Source organism: Gambusia affinis, linkage group LG02, assembly GCF_019740435.1.
Source record: "Gambusia affinis linkage group LG02, SWU_Gaff_1.0, whole genome shotgun sequence".
NCBI lineage: Eukaryota > Metazoa > Chordata > Actinopteri > Cyprinodontiformes > Poeciliidae > Gambusia > Gambusia affinis.
The window spans coordinates 32207669-32227139 of record NC_057869.1 but is presented as its reverse complement, the minus strand read 5'-3'; the positions used below and the strand labels follow the sequence as shown (position 1 = coordinate 32227139).

The 19471-nt window shown below is 37.8% G+C and overlaps 1 protein-coding gene and 1 long non-coding RNA gene across 2 annotated transcripts; both read right to left on the bottom strand.

Annotated features, from left to right (window-relative positions):
- Positions 1-1571: 1571 nt before the first annotated feature.
- LOC122844887 lies at positions 1572-3304 on the bottom strand. Its single transcript, XM_044140721.1, has 3 exons — positions 2690-3304; positions 2272-2440; positions 1572-1892 (listed from the first exon to the last, which is right to left on the bottom strand). Exons 1-3 carry the CDS (start codon positions 3162-3164, stop codon positions 1763-1765), a joined length of 774 nt encoding a protein of 257 aa, XP_043996656.1. The 5' UTR covers positions 3165-3304; the 3' UTR covers positions 1572-1762.
- A 16-nt stretch (positions 3305-3320) lies between these two features.
- Positions 3321-5718, bottom strand: LOC122844893. Its single transcript, XR_006372951.1, has 3 exons — positions 5439-5718; positions 3855-4061; positions 3321-3760 (listed from the first exon to the last, which is right to left on the bottom strand). It is a non-coding gene; the product is annotated as an uncharacterized LOC122844893 (long non-coding RNA).
- Between the last annotated feature and the right edge of the window lie 13753 nt (positions 5719-19471).

Sequence of the window (19471 nt, the reverse complement as noted above, 5' to 3'; positions counted from 1 at the left end):
TGCTTAAAAACTAAAATCAGAAATGTTCATTTTGGGAGCCTTCTGGGACTCCATGTTAAAATTAATGGAACCTGTCATATTGTGTTACAGTCTTTCATATTGTATATGTATATGTCATATGTAATATAGTTCTCCTTCCTATTGCATGATTTCTTTCATAATCAATTAAATTCTTATAAATTGGATTACCTTTTAGTACTTTAAAAGCTTTATTTCTTAACTTTATTGCTTCTTTACATTTGTTCATCCACCATGGTACCATTTTCTTATCATTTTTACATCCTACTTTCTTTATTCAGTGTTTAGCTGCTTCCAGTATTACTTTACGAATTTCAAAATTTGCATCATTTATATCCATTGTCATATCTACTTTTCCTTCGTTGATTTGACTCAAATACCTACAATATATTTAATCCAGTCTATCCTATTAAAATTCTGATTTTTTATTTTTGGGGGGGGCTGCCCCATAGCAATGCATAAGGAGAGCAGTGACTAGCAAGTCAGTCACTGCCTCCATGCATTGCATGGCAGGCACCTATTGTTCTACACCCAATAGAATGCCTCTTTAATACACTGTAAAAAAAAAAATTCCGTTGTTTTTACAAAAGAAAAACTGGCAGCTGTGGTTGCCAGAATAATTCAGTAGAAAACACAGTGAACATGTAAACTGTTTTACTGACCAAACAGTAATTACTACAGTTTTAAATTGTGAAATATAAAGATTGTCCCACAGTTTTGCACAAATTTTAACTGTGACTTGAACAGGGTTATTTTGTTAATAAAACAATTTTATCAAGTAATTTTAACCAACTTTTCCTGATGAATTATCATAATAATGCTGTTATTTTACACTTTTTTCCAGTAAGATTTACCCAGTTTTTGTTTTTTGTACAAAAAACTTCATTTAGTCCTACTGATAAAATACCTTTGAATAACAGATTTAAACTGTTAAAATGTCAATTTAAAACATTTTTTTAACACTTTCTGAAAAACAGAAATTTGCTTTAAATATGTTTTCTTTTTGCTAATAATTATATTTTTAAATATCCATAAGCATCAAATTTCAACAAACATTTTCCACTTAAAGGAAACTTTAAAACACAAGGAAGCCCAATATAAATTGTATCTATGATAATCTTAAAAAAATAAACATACACTTGCATGCCTTTGAAATATTTATTTTCAATGAAGTTCTCATTTGTCTTTTCTGAACATCATGAACATCATGAAGCAAATGAATAGATATAAATTTCTTCAACCTTTTTAACTTTATCAGAAACAGTATGAGAACCAACTTTCACCCCCTTTTTTTGGAGGGGGGGCTTGAAGATTATAACATGCAATAAATTTCTATTTCCAGTATACATTTTAATAATAATGTTTGTTTGCTTCAAAAGTTTTTCTTTTTATAGAAACAATTCTATTTTCAAATATCTATAAACATCAAATTTCAACAAACATTTACCAGGTAAATGCAAATTTAAAACACAAGGAAGCCCAATATAAACTGTATCTATAATGATAATTCAATTTTTTTTTTAGAAACAAATAAACATTTTAATTGAAAACATATTTTCAATGAAATTATCATTTGTCCTTTCTGACATGGAGCAAAATTTAGCCACTGAACAAATATAAACATGTCTTTTCAACTTTTTTAACTTCAGCAGACACGGTGTGAGATGCAACATACATTTACAAATCTATTCAGCTCTGTTAAGATTAAACACTGTCTTGATAACTCACTGACTTTAGTCCTTTCTCAAACATCATGCCACTCATAATCCGAAAGTTCCTGGATCAAGGTGAGTACACAGGGGTTCACATGCAGTCTGGGTTTCTGGGTTTCTTCCACCTTACTGCCCTTGTCTGGGTTGATTGAGAAGAAACACCTTAAGACAGGGGTGTCGAACTCCAGTCCTCGAGGGCCGGTATCCTGCAACTTTTAGATGTGCCTTTGCTGCACCACACCTGAACAGAATAATTAGGTCATTAAGGCTCTGGAGAACTGATCTACACAAGGAGGAGGTGATTAAGCCATTTCATTCCAGTGTTTTGTACCTGTGGCACATCTAAAAACTACTGGACAGCGACCCTCGAGGACTGGAGTTTGACACCTGTGCCTTAAGATAAAGAGGACAAACAGAAAACTACATCAAAATGTGCCTCACATAGAAATAAACATTTTATTCAAGATATAAAAGTGGTCAAAAGTCAAATTTAACTCCCTCCAATTTAAAAAAAGAACAAACAAAAAAAAAAACCTCATACCTCTGCAGAAACTCCAGTGTAGACGCCAGCCCCGATGGATAATGTATGTTAAAACAATAATAGCTCCCAAACATCATGCAGAGGGCAGAAATAAAACAGGACATGTTGTTGTTTCCAATCTGTTGATCCACACTCAGCATGAATCGTTTAGCATGGAAGCAGGATTGACCTAAGGAGAAAGAACAAATAAATTTAGACTCCTGATACAACAAAGCAATGACATTTATATAAAACATAACAAATTAAGTGAAAAGTACAAAAAAAATATTAGTATAGTAGAAGGATAAGAAAAGAATTGAAAAAAAACAACAACCCAATATTAAACAATATGCCAGATGGACAAAAGGGCAAAGAAAGGGGACAAGACAACAAAAAAGACAACAGGTCAAAGAAACTGGAAAAACAAAAATGAACTCACCACACACAATGATAGTGGGAGTCAAGGAGACATTCTCCATCTGTACTTCTTCAGCTAGGCATGTATCCTCCACACAGAAGAACATTGCTTCTTCATTTTCATTGAAGTAGCAGAGAAGTAGGAGCATCAGCTCTTTAACATCTTCAGAGTAACCGTCCAGTTCTCCCTTTAACATCTTCAACTTTGTCTGAGCCTGGAAAAACCTTTTGTTTTTGTTCACACAAACAGTGTTCATGTAGTTCAGCAGTCTTTTTCCCTTCATATCCATGTTCCTCATGAAGGTTTCCTTCAATCCAAGTCCAGTAAGTTCCTTGTAGTGTACAGCCATCCCAATGTCATGAAATACAACAGGCCAGGCTTCCAAGACATCTTGAATGCTTTTCCCCTGGTTGATATTTTTGCGCTGTGAGTAGAAAGTTGTCCTCAGTAATTGTTTCATCTCCTCAGGATTGGCCTCCTTCTGCAGAGACATCATCTTGAGCTTGTCCTTCTTCTGTTGCTGACTTTCAGCAGTTTCTCCAAGAGGAAGGAATTTTACATTCCAGTTGATACACCCATATGTGTCCTGAATTGCAGCTCTCTGTTCCTGAGGAATTTCATCTGTGTCAGAGTTTTCAGAGCAGCGCTTTCTTATTTTAGGCATTGTAGATCGCTTCACGTTCTCAATTCGATATTGAAGTTGTTTGACGAGTGAATGATAGCCAGGGCCAATGACATCTCCATCGATAACATCTTGTAGAGATTTTGGATATTTTGCCACCATCTTCTTTGCAACCTCTGTAGAACTCCTTTTACCCAAGTAAGAACTTTTTCGCATCATTTCAGACACCACAATCCTGACCATCTCCTTCCTCATTTTTGGACTTGGCCGTTTACCTCTCTCTAATGCCTGCATCAGTTCTTCTGAGAACTTTTCCCATGGTATCTCAAAGGTGTCCACCCAGTCTGCTGCAGATGTCTGGTTGCTGCTGGAGGAGTTTGATGACACACTTAGCGGGGACAAAGACGGCTGTGATGGAGGAGTATCTGGTGATGCATTACTTGAGGACCTGCTGGTTTCAGGGGTCTGGCCTTCAAAAACACAAAAAAACAAATAAGTTATCAGAACAGAATATGAATATCAGTGTTTAATGATTGATTTTTGCTTTTCTAGAATTTTACTTACTTCTGAATTTTCAAGCAGCAAGTGCCTTTCTGGCTTGAATTGTTCTTAATGCTGACAGCAAGTCTTCCTCAACAATGAACTGGAAGTCATCATACGTTTCTACTCCAATTGACTGTAAAGTCTCCTCGAGAATGTCTTTTGAAGCCTCTGCAAGACCGGGCAACACTTCACTGATAGCACTGCGTAAAAGTGTTTGCTCAGCCATTTCTGGAATAAAATCAGACAAAATAATGGTAAAAAAAAACAAGATCGCCATAATATAACATGTATTCAACTATGTACAAATTAAAGAGACTCATACTTAGTGTCAAACAAAATATCGTGCCTGATTCACACTTTTTAGTCATGTACATCCTTAAATTTTTAGTCAAACTTCTCTCCCTGTTTTTTCTTTATTATTTTTGTTCACATCAACATATCTGTTTTAAGTGGACTTTCCATCATGGTATATAAAGACATTTTTATTTTGAAAACACACTGTGTTTCAGAGGAACAACTTGTTGTCCATTTAGAAGTCAAAGGGTAAAAGTCAACCAAGTCATTTATGTTAATACACAAAGTGCTTGAAGTCTGTTTTGTCACTGAATACAGATGGTAATCAGGATGATAGACAGCTGTTTGTACAGCTCTCAATGGCCCATGATGACAAACAGAAAATAAATCTGAATCTCTTACACAATCACAGATTTTAGCAACAGCATCATCTGCAAGACACATGTCATCTTTTAAAAGCGACTTTAGTTTAGTCAAAGTGTAATCCATTCCCAGCTCATGCACATTTTGCATCTCTTCAACGATGTTCTGTATTGTGGAAGCTGGAAGAAGCAGCTGTCCTTGAAGTTTCAGGTAGAAAAGACACAAGTTTCTGAGATAATCCTTGTTTTTGGAGATAATTCGTGACTTTCATTAGTCAGAGCATCATTAAAACTCTGAGAAGGCCCATCGTTTTCTGACAGACTAACGATCTTACTTGTAGTTTCCTTGTACAAAACATCAATGTTATCCACAGACAAATCTCTATGTTTACGGGACATATGAGCTGTAAATGATGATTTGACGCTGAAAACTTTTTTGCAGGCTTTCACTGGACATGCTACAGGCCGCCCCTCCATTATATGCTCCTTTAAATGAGCAACGACTTCTTTCAGTTTGGCTTTGGTGCCCACACAATGAAATGGTGCATTTCAATTTAGCAACAATGGCTTTGGCTGATTTGGGTTGTGAAGCCACGTTGTGAACTCGGTAAAAATGAGTCTTAAACGCTGCATATGTACAAAATGTCCGCTTACATTCTGTGCCGAGGCATTTGAATACACAACTGGGCTCGTTTCTGTGCACTCTACAATGCAACACATAGCCCCTCAATGATTCTAGTGTTTTACAGCAAAACGTACTTGTAATCATGTTTAAACAATTTCAACCTACCCAACAAGTTACACGTGTTGCAAGTGTAGCAAAAAATGATTCTAGTGCATATTGTTCCAAGAAGCAATATGACGCCTTAAAAACAAAATTTAATCTCCCCAGAAACACAAATTAAATTACCGTGCCTTTTACGTTTGAAGAAAATAAAGTTTAACTTACATTTGTTGAAAGCTGACGAGGTCCAAACAGCGTTCTTTTCTTTGTCGAGGTTTGAGCACAATTCAGCTTCTTCTGAGATGAGAACCGTTGTACGAACTTGTTCAAATTTCCGGCGCCAGGTAAGCGGACCAATTAGAGAGCAGAACAGACCGCCCCGCGAGCGAAAGGGAGAACTTGAGCAAAAAGCGGTGATCTCTGTCTTTCTTGCAGTAGCCGAACTTTGAGCTTATAATGGCAACGGTGAAGGTAAAAAAATCCAGTGTTAGCAAAAAAAATAAAATAAAAAATAATAATAAAATACATGTACCAATAAGCAAGTACGATACATGACTTCCTTGTTGATTCAGGTGTTTCCTCCAGGTTAGTCGTGAAATATGAAGAAATGATCCAATCAAAATCGACAAAGAATAAGTAAATGAATTAAAGAGGAAATGACAATCTAAAGAAGTGGGAAAACACAAGTGAATACAAATAGATAACTAGTAAACAAAATTGGAAGTAAACAATGTGGAATCATAATTACTTTATTCCACATTAATTTCCAAATCTATTAATTTATTCATTTATTTCATTGTCCATCCATCCATCTTACTTATCTGGAGTTGGTGTCACAGGGGCAAACAGGGAAGCCCAAACTTACTTATCCCTAGCAAAAAAATGGTAAGCTAGCTTCCAATTCATTTGAATTTAATAATCACAGAATGTAAATGTTAGTTTTACACTGCTGAAATGTAAAAATGTTGTGAAGGATACAACTTTTTCCATTAAAAATACAAAATGTGTGTTTTCCACAACAAAATACAGTATTATTTGCAATTTTATATTTTAAAATTTACAACAATTTTCGGTTCTACATTATACAACATAATACTGGTAAATGAACAAAATATCATTGTGTTTTTCTTTACAAAATTTTTCTGTCATGATTTAACAGATTTTTACTGTTTATTTTACAAACTTTTTTTTTACAGTGTACGTATTATTTATTATTCTTCCGTTACCGTTAATGCAGCTCGTACCGCTGCGAGAACACCCACAAAAGTGGTATCAAAACGTGCGGCTCATCCCGGGAGGGGTGCTATTATTTTTATAAGGAATCGGACTTACGATGGCGACGTAAAAAGCGAAAAACGAGCAAAATTTCCAACTGCCGAAACGCAGAGCATAACTGAAACCAACTGCCGCTTTTTTAGAGTGAGAATTTAAGTAGATTTCTGACCCCAAAACAATTTTGAAATCGCCGTCACGCCCACAAATATCACCTGATTGGTATCAAACTCGGTCATGACATTGATACGCATGCCTGCTCCGGTAAAATGTGTTCGATTTTTCTCTAGGTCTCACGGTTTTCTGTCAAGGTGCTTCAGAGCAAAATCATGCGCCAGGGTAACTGGCGCTCTCCCAGATTCACTTCCATGTATTTCTGAAAATTTTCTGACCCCTGCACACACTATATTTTGTCTCATCACTGCAATTACTGTGAATGAGGTAAAAATATGAATATCGGAGACGACAAATAGCCCTCTCATACGCTTCAAACGGTTTTCGAATATGTATTACGGTTCCTGAACGGCAAAGGTTTGTTCGGAGTGCTTTTTCCATATTAATTTGCTGGGTGTCTCATAAAGATAGAATTCTTTTTCTCCCTTTCTGTCTCACACACACATGACAGTTAGCAGCTGATCCATTACCATAGCAACGGAACACATGAGGCCAGAGCAGCTGATTTATGGGAAAACACTTTGGAATGAGCTGGCCTTTAGAAATACTTGTGTTTTGGGCATTTTCTAACTGATTTTAACCAACCATTGTTACACACAGGATTAGTGTGTAATTTTTAAATAAAGCTTAATGGAAATTTCCCAATAAAAGCCCCAATATCTCTGTCAGGTGAGTGCAGAGATAAGGCGCTGCAATAATATTAGCCTATATTATCTTTTCCTCTCGGGTTATGGCACCAGTGCAATGGCATTAACCTTTGACCTAATGATATTAAATAGGACAACCAAAACGCCATATCTGTAGTTCTAACTGACACTCAGTTAAAACAGAGCTTCCATTTAGAACTATTGGCTGTTTAGGCCAGTAAATAAGGGATTTAACCCAAACACTGTTAGGCATTGGATTAGTGTGGGCATTTAATATGAAGCTTATGTTTATTTTTCAAAATAAAAGCCTTCATATTGCCCTTAGGTTAATGCATCGCCGTAAGGCGATGCAATAATATTAGAATGCTTTATATTCTTCTCTCAGGTTAGGGAACTGCCTTGCGCAGTTCCCTAACCTAAATTCCCTAAATAGCTTATTTAGCCTTTTAGCTTAAATAAGCTATTTTTCTATTACCTTGAATATTTTTACACCAAGTAATTGCTTTCATGAGCATATGACTGATTTAATCCAATGACTCTTAAACATTGGATGAGTGTGGCCCTTTGATATGAAGATTAACAAGAATTTCAAAATAAAAGCCTTGACAATTTTTACATCATGTAATAGCTCTTTTAGGCTTTATGTGACTGATTTATCTAAACCACTCTTACACATTGGATTATTGTGGGCATTTATTATTAAGCTTACTGAAAATTTCAAAATAAAAGCCTCAATATGCCCCTCTGACTAGTGCACCGCCACAGGCGGTGCAATGATATCATTCTGCATTATCTTTTTCTCTCAGGTTAGGGAACTGCCTTGCTGCGCAAGGCAGTTCATTAGCATTAGCCTTTTAGCTTAAATAAGCTATTACCCATTTTTCAGACTAACTAGCCATGTTTAGTATACTTAATGGAGTAAGTAAATGAGAGTAAACATTCTAATGATACCCCACATGCTACTGAAAGTATTTATGCTTACATTAGCATATTTGCTCATTTTAGCTAATACACTTACTTTATCATACTGAAAGTTGCACGTCCAGCTTACTTAACATTCTTGTGATTCTCCACATGCTATTGATTACATTTCAGCTTTCTTTAGCATTAATGCTAATTTTTAGCATCAGAACGCTGAGTCCAAACTGACAGGCACACTTTGGCAGGCCCCAGTTAAATTTCTTCAGGAATTTTCTAGTTTACAGACTTATTATTTAAAGTTGATCCTACGCTTGTTATAATGGTATAATGATCACTACCTATTATTGAATTTTTATTAATTAACCACTCACAAACAACTGCTAGAAATTTTTAAACAATTGTTAAATCAATTACTAACTCCATTCCTGTTCTCATATTAATTCTTGTTCCACTCTCATCATTAATACATGCAGTACAAGATTTTTTATTTCCATTAATTTTTCTATAAGTTGTCCATCTTTATCATTACATCTACCCCATAGTGTACTACTTGCATTAACATCCCCACACCATAGCCTACAACTTTCCTTTTCAAATATCCCATCAATTCCTCCATCTTTTCAAATGTCATTAATTTACATGGATTATAAAATTAATTATTTTAGATTTTCCTTTTACTCCCCATAGTTCAACTACAATATATTCCAGTTCTACTTTCCCTAAAATCTCATATTATATTCCCTGTTTTACAAAAATCCCTCACCCTCCTCCACTTCCCTCTTCTCTGTCCCTTCTTATACTATCATATCCTTTTGTAACAAAATCTAGATTTGGTTTTAGCCATGTTTTCTGTATAGCTACATATAGTCTCTGGGTTTTCTTCAAGTCCATCAGTATATCTTTTAAATTCCTGTCATTTGCAATTAAACTTCTGTAATATTATATGTTTTTATCACCTGGGGCTCCCGGTATCCCATCTGATCCCAACCTGTTATTAATATCTTCCCAAAATCTTTCCTTGAACCCCCAAAAAATTTCAGTTTCTCTTACTATTATTTTAATCTTTTCTGTTTTGTGCTTAGCTTGATATGTGCAATTAATCACATATGCTATTGTAGGAGCAGATTATGAATTTCTGTATTCCAAATGTTCGGGTCACATGATCCGTCAGCTGTCTATTTAGGTAGTACCTGGTGTTAATGAGGGCAGGTGTAGCAAGAAGACAGATTATAATGGTAAAATAGTGGAAGAATTAATGGATGAAAGGTCATTAGTTTGTCTTAATAATGGAAAAGGTACAAGAGTAAATATACATAAAAATACAGTTTCATGTCTAGATATTACATTAATATCTAACTGCCTAGTTAGTGCATGTGAATGGGATGTTAAATGGGAGTCTACACTAGGGAGTGATCACTTTCCAGTGAGTACAATAATTAATGATAATATAAATAGACAAGAAGAGTTAACATTAATAAGATGGTGCTTTAATAAAGCTGATTGGTTTAAATTTAAAACAAAATGTGAAGAAACAAGTCATATAGTAACATTAAAAGGTAATATTGAAGAATGTACAAATCAAATAGTAGAACATATTTTAAATGCTGCAAATTATAGCATTCCAAAAATAAAAGTGAAAGGTCAGAAGAAAGTAGTTCCTTGGTGGAATAATGAATGTAGTAAAACAATTAAAGATCGTAATAAAGCTTTTAAAATATTACACAAAAATTTAACAATCGAAAACCTTATTGATTATAAAAGGAAAAGAGCAAAGGCTCGGAAAACCATAAAGGATGCAAAAAAGAAAACATGGAGAGACTATTGTTCATCAATAGGTTCAGAAATAAATTTACAGAATGTTTGGTCAATGTTAAGAAAAATGATGGGGAAAAAGAACAATGTTAATATTCCATCCTTAGTTAGAGGACAGGAGGTATTGGTTTTAAATAAAGATAAGGCAGAGTTATTAGGTGAGACATTTGCGGCAGTTCATAGTGGTGATCACTTGACAGATACTCATAGAAGGCAGATGATTCAAAAACTAGGAAATCATAAAAATTCACTAGAAAAATGTCAAAAATCTATGTCAACATTAGATATGAATATAACCATGAAAGAAATAAAAACAGTATTGAAAGGGACAGGATATTCAGCTCCAGGGGAGGACCAATTATGCTACGCTATGTTTCGACAGATTCCGGAAGTAACACTGAAATTAATCTTAGAATTATTTAATAAAATATGGAAAGAAGGATCGATACCAAATAGTTGGAAAAGGGCAATAATTTTACCATTTAATAAACCAGGTAAAGATCCTACCTGTCCAAATAACTACAGACCAATTGCTCTTACTTCTCATTTAAGTAAATGGATGGAGAAAATAATGGTTAATAGATTAGGATACTTCCTTGAGAAGAATAATCTAATTAATGGTTACCAATGTGGTTTCAGAACAGGAAAATCAACAATGGATGCTCTAACTAGAGTCAGTAATGACATAGAGAAAGCTTTAAAAATGAAGGAAATAATGATTATAGTATTTTTTGACATAGAAAAAGCATATGACTCACTATGGAAAGAAGGATTACTTATAAAAATGAAACAGATGGGAATAGGTGGGAGAATGTATAATTGGATAGCAAATTTTCTGCTAGATAGAAAAATAAGAGTAAAAATTGGGAATGACTATTCAAATGAATTTAATGTTGAAAATGGAATACCTCAAGGTAGTGTAATTAGTCCAATTTTATTTAATATTATGATCAATGATATTTTTTATGATACTGATAAATGTATAAAATCTGCACTATATGCAGATGATGGGGCCATATGGATGAAAGGGAAAAATATTAAACATGTGGTAGAAAATATTAAAAAAGCAATTAGTAAAGTAGAAAAATGGTCTTATGAATGGGGTTTTAAATTATCAGCAAGCAAGTCTTGTTATATGGTTGTCACAAAGAAGAGAAATATTAATATAGAAACAATAACATTATATGGACAGACTTTAGAAAGAGTAACAGAATATAAATATCTAGGTTTATGGTTGGACAGTTCTTACTCATGGAAAACACATATAGATAAATTAGAAACCAAGTGTAAAAAAGTTATTAATCTATTAAAGGCTGTGGCTGGAAATAATTGGGGGGCAGATAGACAGTCATTATTAAGCATATACAGGGCTCTCATGAGAGCAATAATAGATTATGGCAGCATTATATATGGAGCAGCAGCTAAAACGTCATTACAAAGAATAGAAAGATTACAGTGTAGAGCTTTACGTATATGTATAGGAGCAATAAAAACAACACCTATTAATGCTCTTTTAATTGAAACTGGGGAAACTCCTCTGGAAATGAGGAGAATTAAACTAGCTTTAGCATATTGGATGAAAATTAAAAGTAATATAGATGATAATGTGAATTCAATTATTTTACAAAATTGTTGGGAATATGTGAAGTTCCAAAGTAATGGATTTGGATGGATGGTTAGGAAATGGATTAAAATGTATGGATTGGAGGACAAGGAAATAGCTCAGTTTAATCCAACTAGCGTTATTCCTCCATGGTTAATACCAGAGGTTAATGTAGATTTGAAAATTAGCATAATGAAAAATGATTGGAATTTAAATGAAATAGGGATAAAGACTGATATTTATTTAAGAAATACATATAATAATTATCTTAAAATTTATACAGATGGTTCTAAGAATTTAAAAGGATATGTGGGAGTAGGAATATATATTCCAGAGTTTAAAAAATGTATTTCTAAAAGAATATCAGATCAATTGTCGGTTTTTACAGCAGAAATGGTGGCAGTTATATTAAGCTTACAGTGGGTGGAGGAGATTCGACCAGACAGGGTGGTGGTGTGCACAGATTCTAAAGCAGTAGTAGAAAGTATCAAGGGAGAAGGAAATAATAGAAAAGATCTGGTATTAGAAATTCATCATATTTTATTTAGATTATATAGGGGTGGCATTGATGTTTGGTTTTGTTGGGTGCCAGCACATGAAGGAGTAAAAGGCAATGAAAAGGCAGATAAATTAGCTAAAAGGGATTTAGAGTGAGAAATATCATTGTTAATTCCTTTTGGGAAAGGGGAAGGGAAATCACTTATTAAAAGTAAAGAAATGGAGGAATGGCAAAAAAAGTGGAATGAAGATAAGAAAGGAAGAAGATTATATGAAGTACAAAAGTCAGTTCAAATTCGAAGCATTAATGAAAGAAACAGAAGAGAAGAAATAATAATTAGTAGATTAAGAATAGGTCATACCTACTTAAATGACATGCTTTATTTAATAGGGAGGAAAAATAATGATAAATGTGAGAGATGTGGAGAGAAAGAAAATGTAGAACACATTCTGATGAACTGTAAGTCATATGAACACAAAAGGAAAGAATTAAAGAGAATAGTTAGAAGTATAGGGCATGAATGGAATCTTAAAGGTATATTAGGAAATGAAGGAAACATAACAGATATTCACAAATTAAGGAAAGCATTGTTTATTTATCTTAAGAATACAAAATTAAAAAATAGAATTTAATAGATGTGAAGTAATGCAGCTACACACTCGTGTACAGTAGGTGGCGGTGTGCATCTTAAAGTTGCTTGTGATCCGCCACAATAGAAAAGAAGAAGAAGAAGAAGATTTTTTTTGATTTTTAACAATACATTTATTGTACAATAATTCAACAATAAAAAAACATTACATAAATCAGGTCAAAGATACTAAAACAAAATAAATTATTACATTAACACTTTGTTATATTTTAGTTCTCCCTGATCGGAAATGATGCACAAAATATTATTAAAGCCCCACAATTTTAAAAACCCCGACAAATTCCCGGTGACTCTGTAGAAGCAAAACTCTAACCTCAACCTTGCCCTGATGTTCACCTTCCACAGAGTCACCGCGTCTAATTGAGGTCCACCCTGCATTTTGTCCCGTCGAGTTATATAAATAGCCATCTTGGCCTCGGCTAATAAATAATTTAAAATCCGGGATTTAAAACTAGTGGATCGACTATAATGTACACCATTTATAAAAACAGAATTAGTAAAAACCACGCCAAAGAGGCTAAAAATGCTCGCTAACAAATTTAAAAAACTAGTTAAACGTACACAATCCATAAAAACATGAAAAACACTCTCGGACAAACTGCAAAAAGGACACTCGTTTAAAACCCCAGGACTGATGACCGATAAAAACGAGTTCGTGGCGATGGCGCCGTGCAGGATCCGCCACTGCAGATCACCAGTCCTTTTCTTTATTGGAGGCTTGTATAAAGTCCTCCACTGAGGTTTTTGCCCTCCCAGTTTGTCAGTCCATACGCTGACGGATCTTTTGCAAAGAGTTCTCTTGTTCAGAATCTTTACGTAGTATTTATACAGTATTTTTGGCCCCGTTTTGCAGAGCTCCAGCCCTAATCCTGGGCTGTGCAGCAGGGGGCCACTTTCCTCCCCAAAATTGGGATCCAGGGACACATCAGGGAACGGGTCATTCTGATCGGGCAGACACTCTTTTGTGGCGTGTAAATGCAGAAACCGCCTCTCCCCAGCCGTCATTCGCTCCTTCACCCTCTCCAGGAAGCGTTGTGTCAGCCTGGCGGACCGGATCTTCAACAATGTGCTGACCTCCTGGACGTTGGCAAAGTCCGGTCCAGCCACCTCCACCAGACGCCGCAGGGTCACCGTCCCGGACCTGGACAGCGCCTCAGAAAAGCCCGGCACGGTGCTGTCGCAGACGTCTAATCTCGCTCCACAGACCAACGGTTCTTCTAAAAGCCAATGCAGAGAATTATGCGATTTTGTCCTGTGCAGTTTAAAAAAGGCACAAGATTTTAAAACGCTTTGATAAAATTGAGGCAACCCCTTTAACTTTAAAAAACTAAAATCAGTTAAAAACAGAGCAGCATCCAGCCCCAGAAAATTAACACGTCTGAGAATGCAACTGGCCACGTCCTTCCATACAGGGGAACCTGTCAAATACTTTTGGAGGAACTGTAATCTAAAAGTAGCCGTTCTACTGGCCAGGTGGACGAGGCCCTGGCCCCCCTCCTCTCTCGGTAAAAACAAAACAGACTGTGGCACCCAGTGTAGACCGTTCCAAAAGAAGTTGACCATCTCCGATTGGATTTTTACAAGCAACTCTGATGGTGGGTCTAACACAGCAAGTTTGTGCCACAGCTGTGAAGCAACTAGATTGTTTAAAACCAGCACTCTGCCTCGGTAGGACATTTGTGAATGTAACCATTTCCATTTTGATAACTTGTTTTTAATTTTTTCTTCAATATTTTCCCAGTTCTTTTTTACAACATGTTTATCGCCTAAAAACACACCGAGATATTTAAAACCATCCTTTTTCCATAAAAGACCCTGAGGGAGAACTGGGAGCCCGTCGGACCACTCGCCGACTGCCAGGGCTTCGCTTTTTCCCCAGTTCACCCTCGCAGCGGACAGAGTTGAAAACTTTTTCGTGATCTCGGTTAAAACAGTGACATCCCGCTGATCTTTAATAAAAACAACGACATCGTCAGCATAGGCAGATAAAACCATATTGTTCTTAAAACCGGGTAAAATCAGACCATGGACAGTCGAGCGTATTTTCTGGAGGAGGGGTTCCAGGGAGAGTGCGTAGAGCATCCCCGAGAGCGCGCAGCCCTGTCGAACGCCTCTACACACCCTAAAAGGAGCACACAGGCTGCCGTTGATCTTCAGCACACTCTCAATATCACTGTACAGAACCTGGATCTTGGCGATAAGACCCTCGCCGAACCCAAACCTCCTCATGGTTTCCCAGAGGAAGCCGTGTTCAGCACGCGTCGAATGCCTTTTCTTGATCTAGTGAAATCAAGCCCGCTTGCAAACCCAATGAACCGGAGACCTCCAAAACGTCTCCGAATTAGGTAGATGTTATCTACCATGGACCTGCTGGGGACACAATAGGTCTGATCCCGGTGGATGACCTGCTCCATAGCCCTTCCCAGCCTAGTGGCCAGGGCCTTGGAGAGGATTTTGTAGTCGGTGCAGAGGAGGGACACGGGGCGCCAGTTCTTGATGTCCTGCAGGTTCCCTTTTTGGGCAGCAGGGTGATCACTGCCCTGGGCAGGACAAAGGGAGTGAACCAGTAAGCAGGCTCTCGCTAGACGCCCAGCAAGTCTTGGGCCAGAAGATCCCAGTAGGCCTTGTAGAACTCCACAGTGAGCCCGTCAACGCCTGGGGACTTCTGGCCCTGCATGCTGAGGAGGGCTGTGTGGAGCTCCTGGAGCCCCAGAGGGCGCTCCAGCTCGGTGTTTGTCTCCTCAGAGACCTGAGGCAGTTCGTCACAGAACTCCTTCAGCAGTTCCTCGTTCTCTTTATATTCACTGTGGAACAGAGAACGGTAAAACTCCACAGCCCTCCTCCTGATCTGCCCTGGTTCACTCAGTTGCTGCCCCGTGTCCGACAGCAAAGAGTGGATCTGCTTCCTCTGCCCGTGCTTCCTCTCCAAGCTGAAGAAGAAGCTAGAGGGAGCATCCATCTCCGTGATGTTCTGGATCCGGGACCTGACCAATGTGCCTTGGACTTTATTCTCCAGCAGGTTTGCTAAAACTAGCCTTTTAGATTTGAGAGCTTCAATGTGCTCTCGATTTCCTGTGGATTCACTAAGTCGTTCTAACTCCACGATGTTCATCTCCAGATCTCTAATAGATCCGGTCATGTCACGAGTGAAATTGAGAGTATGCTGCTGACTCAGCAGTTTTATTTGCACTTTACCATGGTCCCACCACTGTCTCAGGCTGGTAAAATCAGACTTTCTCTGTCTAAAACCCATCCAAAAATAACCTAAAATCTCTTTAAAACCCAGATCATAAGTTAAAGCCGAGTTAAAATGCCAGTAAGCGCTTCTAGGTAAAATGTTTCTGATAAAAACACTACCTAAAAGCAAAGAGTGATCGGTAAAAGCTACCGGTAAAATCTGGCATGTTTTAAACACGTTAAAATGGTGTTTAAAACAATAAAAACGATCAAGTCGAGCTAAAGAGATTCGGTTTTCTTTGATGTGGGACCATGTGTACTGCCTGGAGCCTGCATGCATCCTCCTCCATACGTCCACCAGGCCGTGAGACGAGACCAGCTGCCGCAGAGCATGTTGGGCCGCTGGATGCGGCTCTGCATGATTACGATCTAAAAACTCGTTTTCCGTACAATTAAAATCCCCACCTATAAAAACATAATCTTCCGACCCACAATCACCCAGCCTTTCCCCAATTTTTTCAAAAAAACGCTTTTTCTCTGCATTGGTGATGGGAGCATAAATATTGATAAAAACCAGGCTAAAATTATCAAATTTTGTTTTGACTAAAAGACACCTCCCTTGAACGACGTGCTCAACTTCTGTGGAGTTTGGGGTGAAAGCTCTGGAGAACAGAAAACCCACCCCTGCACTCTGGGAGGTGCCGTGACTTAAAATGACCTCCCCCCTCCACTCTCTGCCCCAGTCTGTTTCTATTAAGGAATCACTGTGAGTTTCTTGTAAAAAAATGACGTCAATTTTCTTTTGGTTTAATGTTTGGTATATTAATGCACGTTTCTCAGCTTCCCTCGCCCCGTTAAGATCCAAAGATGCAATTTTAAAAGAATCCATATTGGGTAAGAAGCTAAAACCAAAACATAAAAACCTTATAAAAAATAATAAAATACTACTGTACATCATTTTCACTCAAAATTGTTTCCTAGCTTTGGACATTATTTTCTTTAATCTAAAAACTTCTGTATCTGTAAAACCTGATACCTCTGTTTCTTATATGATATCTTGCAGAAAAGTAAAACAGTCTCAAATTTGGAAAATAGCTTTCTATTTTTACTCCCCTCAATCCTTTGGTTTGTTGCAAAAAGGTTCTGTAAGATTCTACCGGGTACCTTGGTTCTTTACAGTTACTTTGTGATACGGACACCTCACTGGTGTCAGAGAACCAGTCTTCATTGTCACTGCTATCTGACACCTCCTTCCTGTCTGCAACCAGCTTACTGGCCTGTTTACTGGCTTGCACAGCAGCCACCACATTCTTTCTTTTGCTGCGCCTTTTTATGGGGGTAGAAGCCTCCAGCTCCATCCCCTCCTCTGTTTCACCTGTCTCTCCCTCCGCTCCTGCTCCAACAACCGACTCCACACTGTTCCTCCTTTCATTCTGTCCACCCACCTCCTCCTCTACTCTCTCTCCCTGACCTCCACACACTAAGTGCTCCTCATCGCCCTTCACCTCCTCCTGCTCTCCCTGCACACCATCTTTCTCCCCCTCAACACTTCCACCCTCACCACTATTCACCCCATCACCACACACCACCGTGCTCTCATCCATACCCACACACACACTCATTCCCAAAGCTCCCTCACTCACGACTTTACCTCTCTCTAGCTCTCCTGCAACGGGCTCCTCCACCACCACCGCGGGTTCCTCCGCTGCCCTACCCTCACTAGGCGGGTTTCCAGTCTGCTCAGCAGCCGCCTGCTGCTTCGCCGGACCCGGCGGGGCCGGTCCGGCCCTGTCTGGGCACATTTTTATGATGTGGCCCTCTTGACCACAACCAAAACATTTCATGTTTGAAGACGTAGCAAACAAAACATAGTCAAAATCATCAATCCGTACATGAAAACGTAAGTTGAGCTCCTCATCTTTACGATTAAGAATCATAAACAGTTGTCTCCTGTGGGAGACAACATGTTTCAGCAAAGGTGATTTGCACCCTGTTGGAACCTTTTTTATCGGCGACACCACCTTGCCGTGCCTCGACAACTCTTTAATTAAAAACTCGTCACTTATAAACGGGGGGACATTTGACAGTGTTACCTTCGTTGCAGGTAAAGTTAGCGGCGAGACTTGTAAAAACAAATCGCCGACAGAAACGCCCACCTCCACCAGCTGTTGAGCCTGCTCAATAGTGATGTTACGTGATGAGCCGAGGCTTCGAGGCGTGTGTCGAGTAATGGAGGGGGCGTTTCCGTAAAGCGCGTATCGAGGCTTGCTTCATTTAGGGGAGGAGCCGAAAACGATGACGTCCGAAGCCTCGCTGCCCCGCTGTACCACGTGACTGCTTCGGGAAATGTTTCAGATTTTGGCGCGGGGTTTATAAACCCCACAGGCTCCATTCAAAATGTGGGTTGTTGTAGTCGAGTTGCGGTCAGTTGAGAGAGTGGACAGAGTTTTGATAGTTTGGATTGTGGTTATTTAGTTTGAGACAGGTAGGGAGAATAAATAAATAAACACTACAACTTCCCCCACCCAATAGGGCAGTTTCACTAGGAAGTCATAGGAAAGCACGGGCCGCCGCACGTCGTCCACAACTCCTCGTCCTCTGAGAGAGAGAGAGAGACAGAAACAGACAGAGAGACACAGATACAGAAAGGGGGAGAGAAAAAAGACACAGGCAAAGAGAGAGAGAAAGATATATAGATCTAGAGATAGAGAGAAACAGAAAAATAAAAAATAGATATTTACAGAGAGAAAGAGATAGATACATACAGACAGAAAAAGAGAGAGAGAAAGATATATAGAGATAGAGAGAAAAAAATATATATACAGAGAGAGAGGGAGACACAGAGAAAGGAAAAAAGAGAAAATCCTATCCTGTCCCACAGCTATCCTATTTTTAATTTTAATTTTAATTCTAATATTAAGGATACGTGAGTTTTCACCACTTGATTTAACTTGAGTTACCTTGAACTCCAATACCATCATCACACAAATCATAAGCAGATTTGCTCTGGAATAAGCAAGGTATTGATCTAAATGATTTTTCCCCCCCTTCCCCCTTTATTTATTTTTCTGGGATTAATATTTAATGTTTTTAGACTTTATTATTTCAGGACTTATAATTGGGTTATTTATTTAATTTGAGCTTTTTACTAATAATCTCACTATTATAAATAGGATTGGTTAGTTAGTTTTAAAGTTCTTAATTTTTATATTAGGATTTTTAAGATAGCTGTGGGACAGGAAAGGATTGTTTTGTATATATATTTCTCTCTATCTCTATCTCTATCTCTATACATCTCTTTCTCTCTCTCTTTGTCTCTTTTTTTCTTCACCTTTTGTGAAGTCATTCCCAAGAGCCATAATAGACAAAAATTAAATTCATCACACGTGTTAAGATACAGCTGGTTGTGATTATACACCTGGCCAGTAGGTGGTGTCGTGTGCACATGAAGCCTCAAGAAATGAACCCTTTCTCGAACCAGTTGGCTCAAGTGGTTCAATGCCT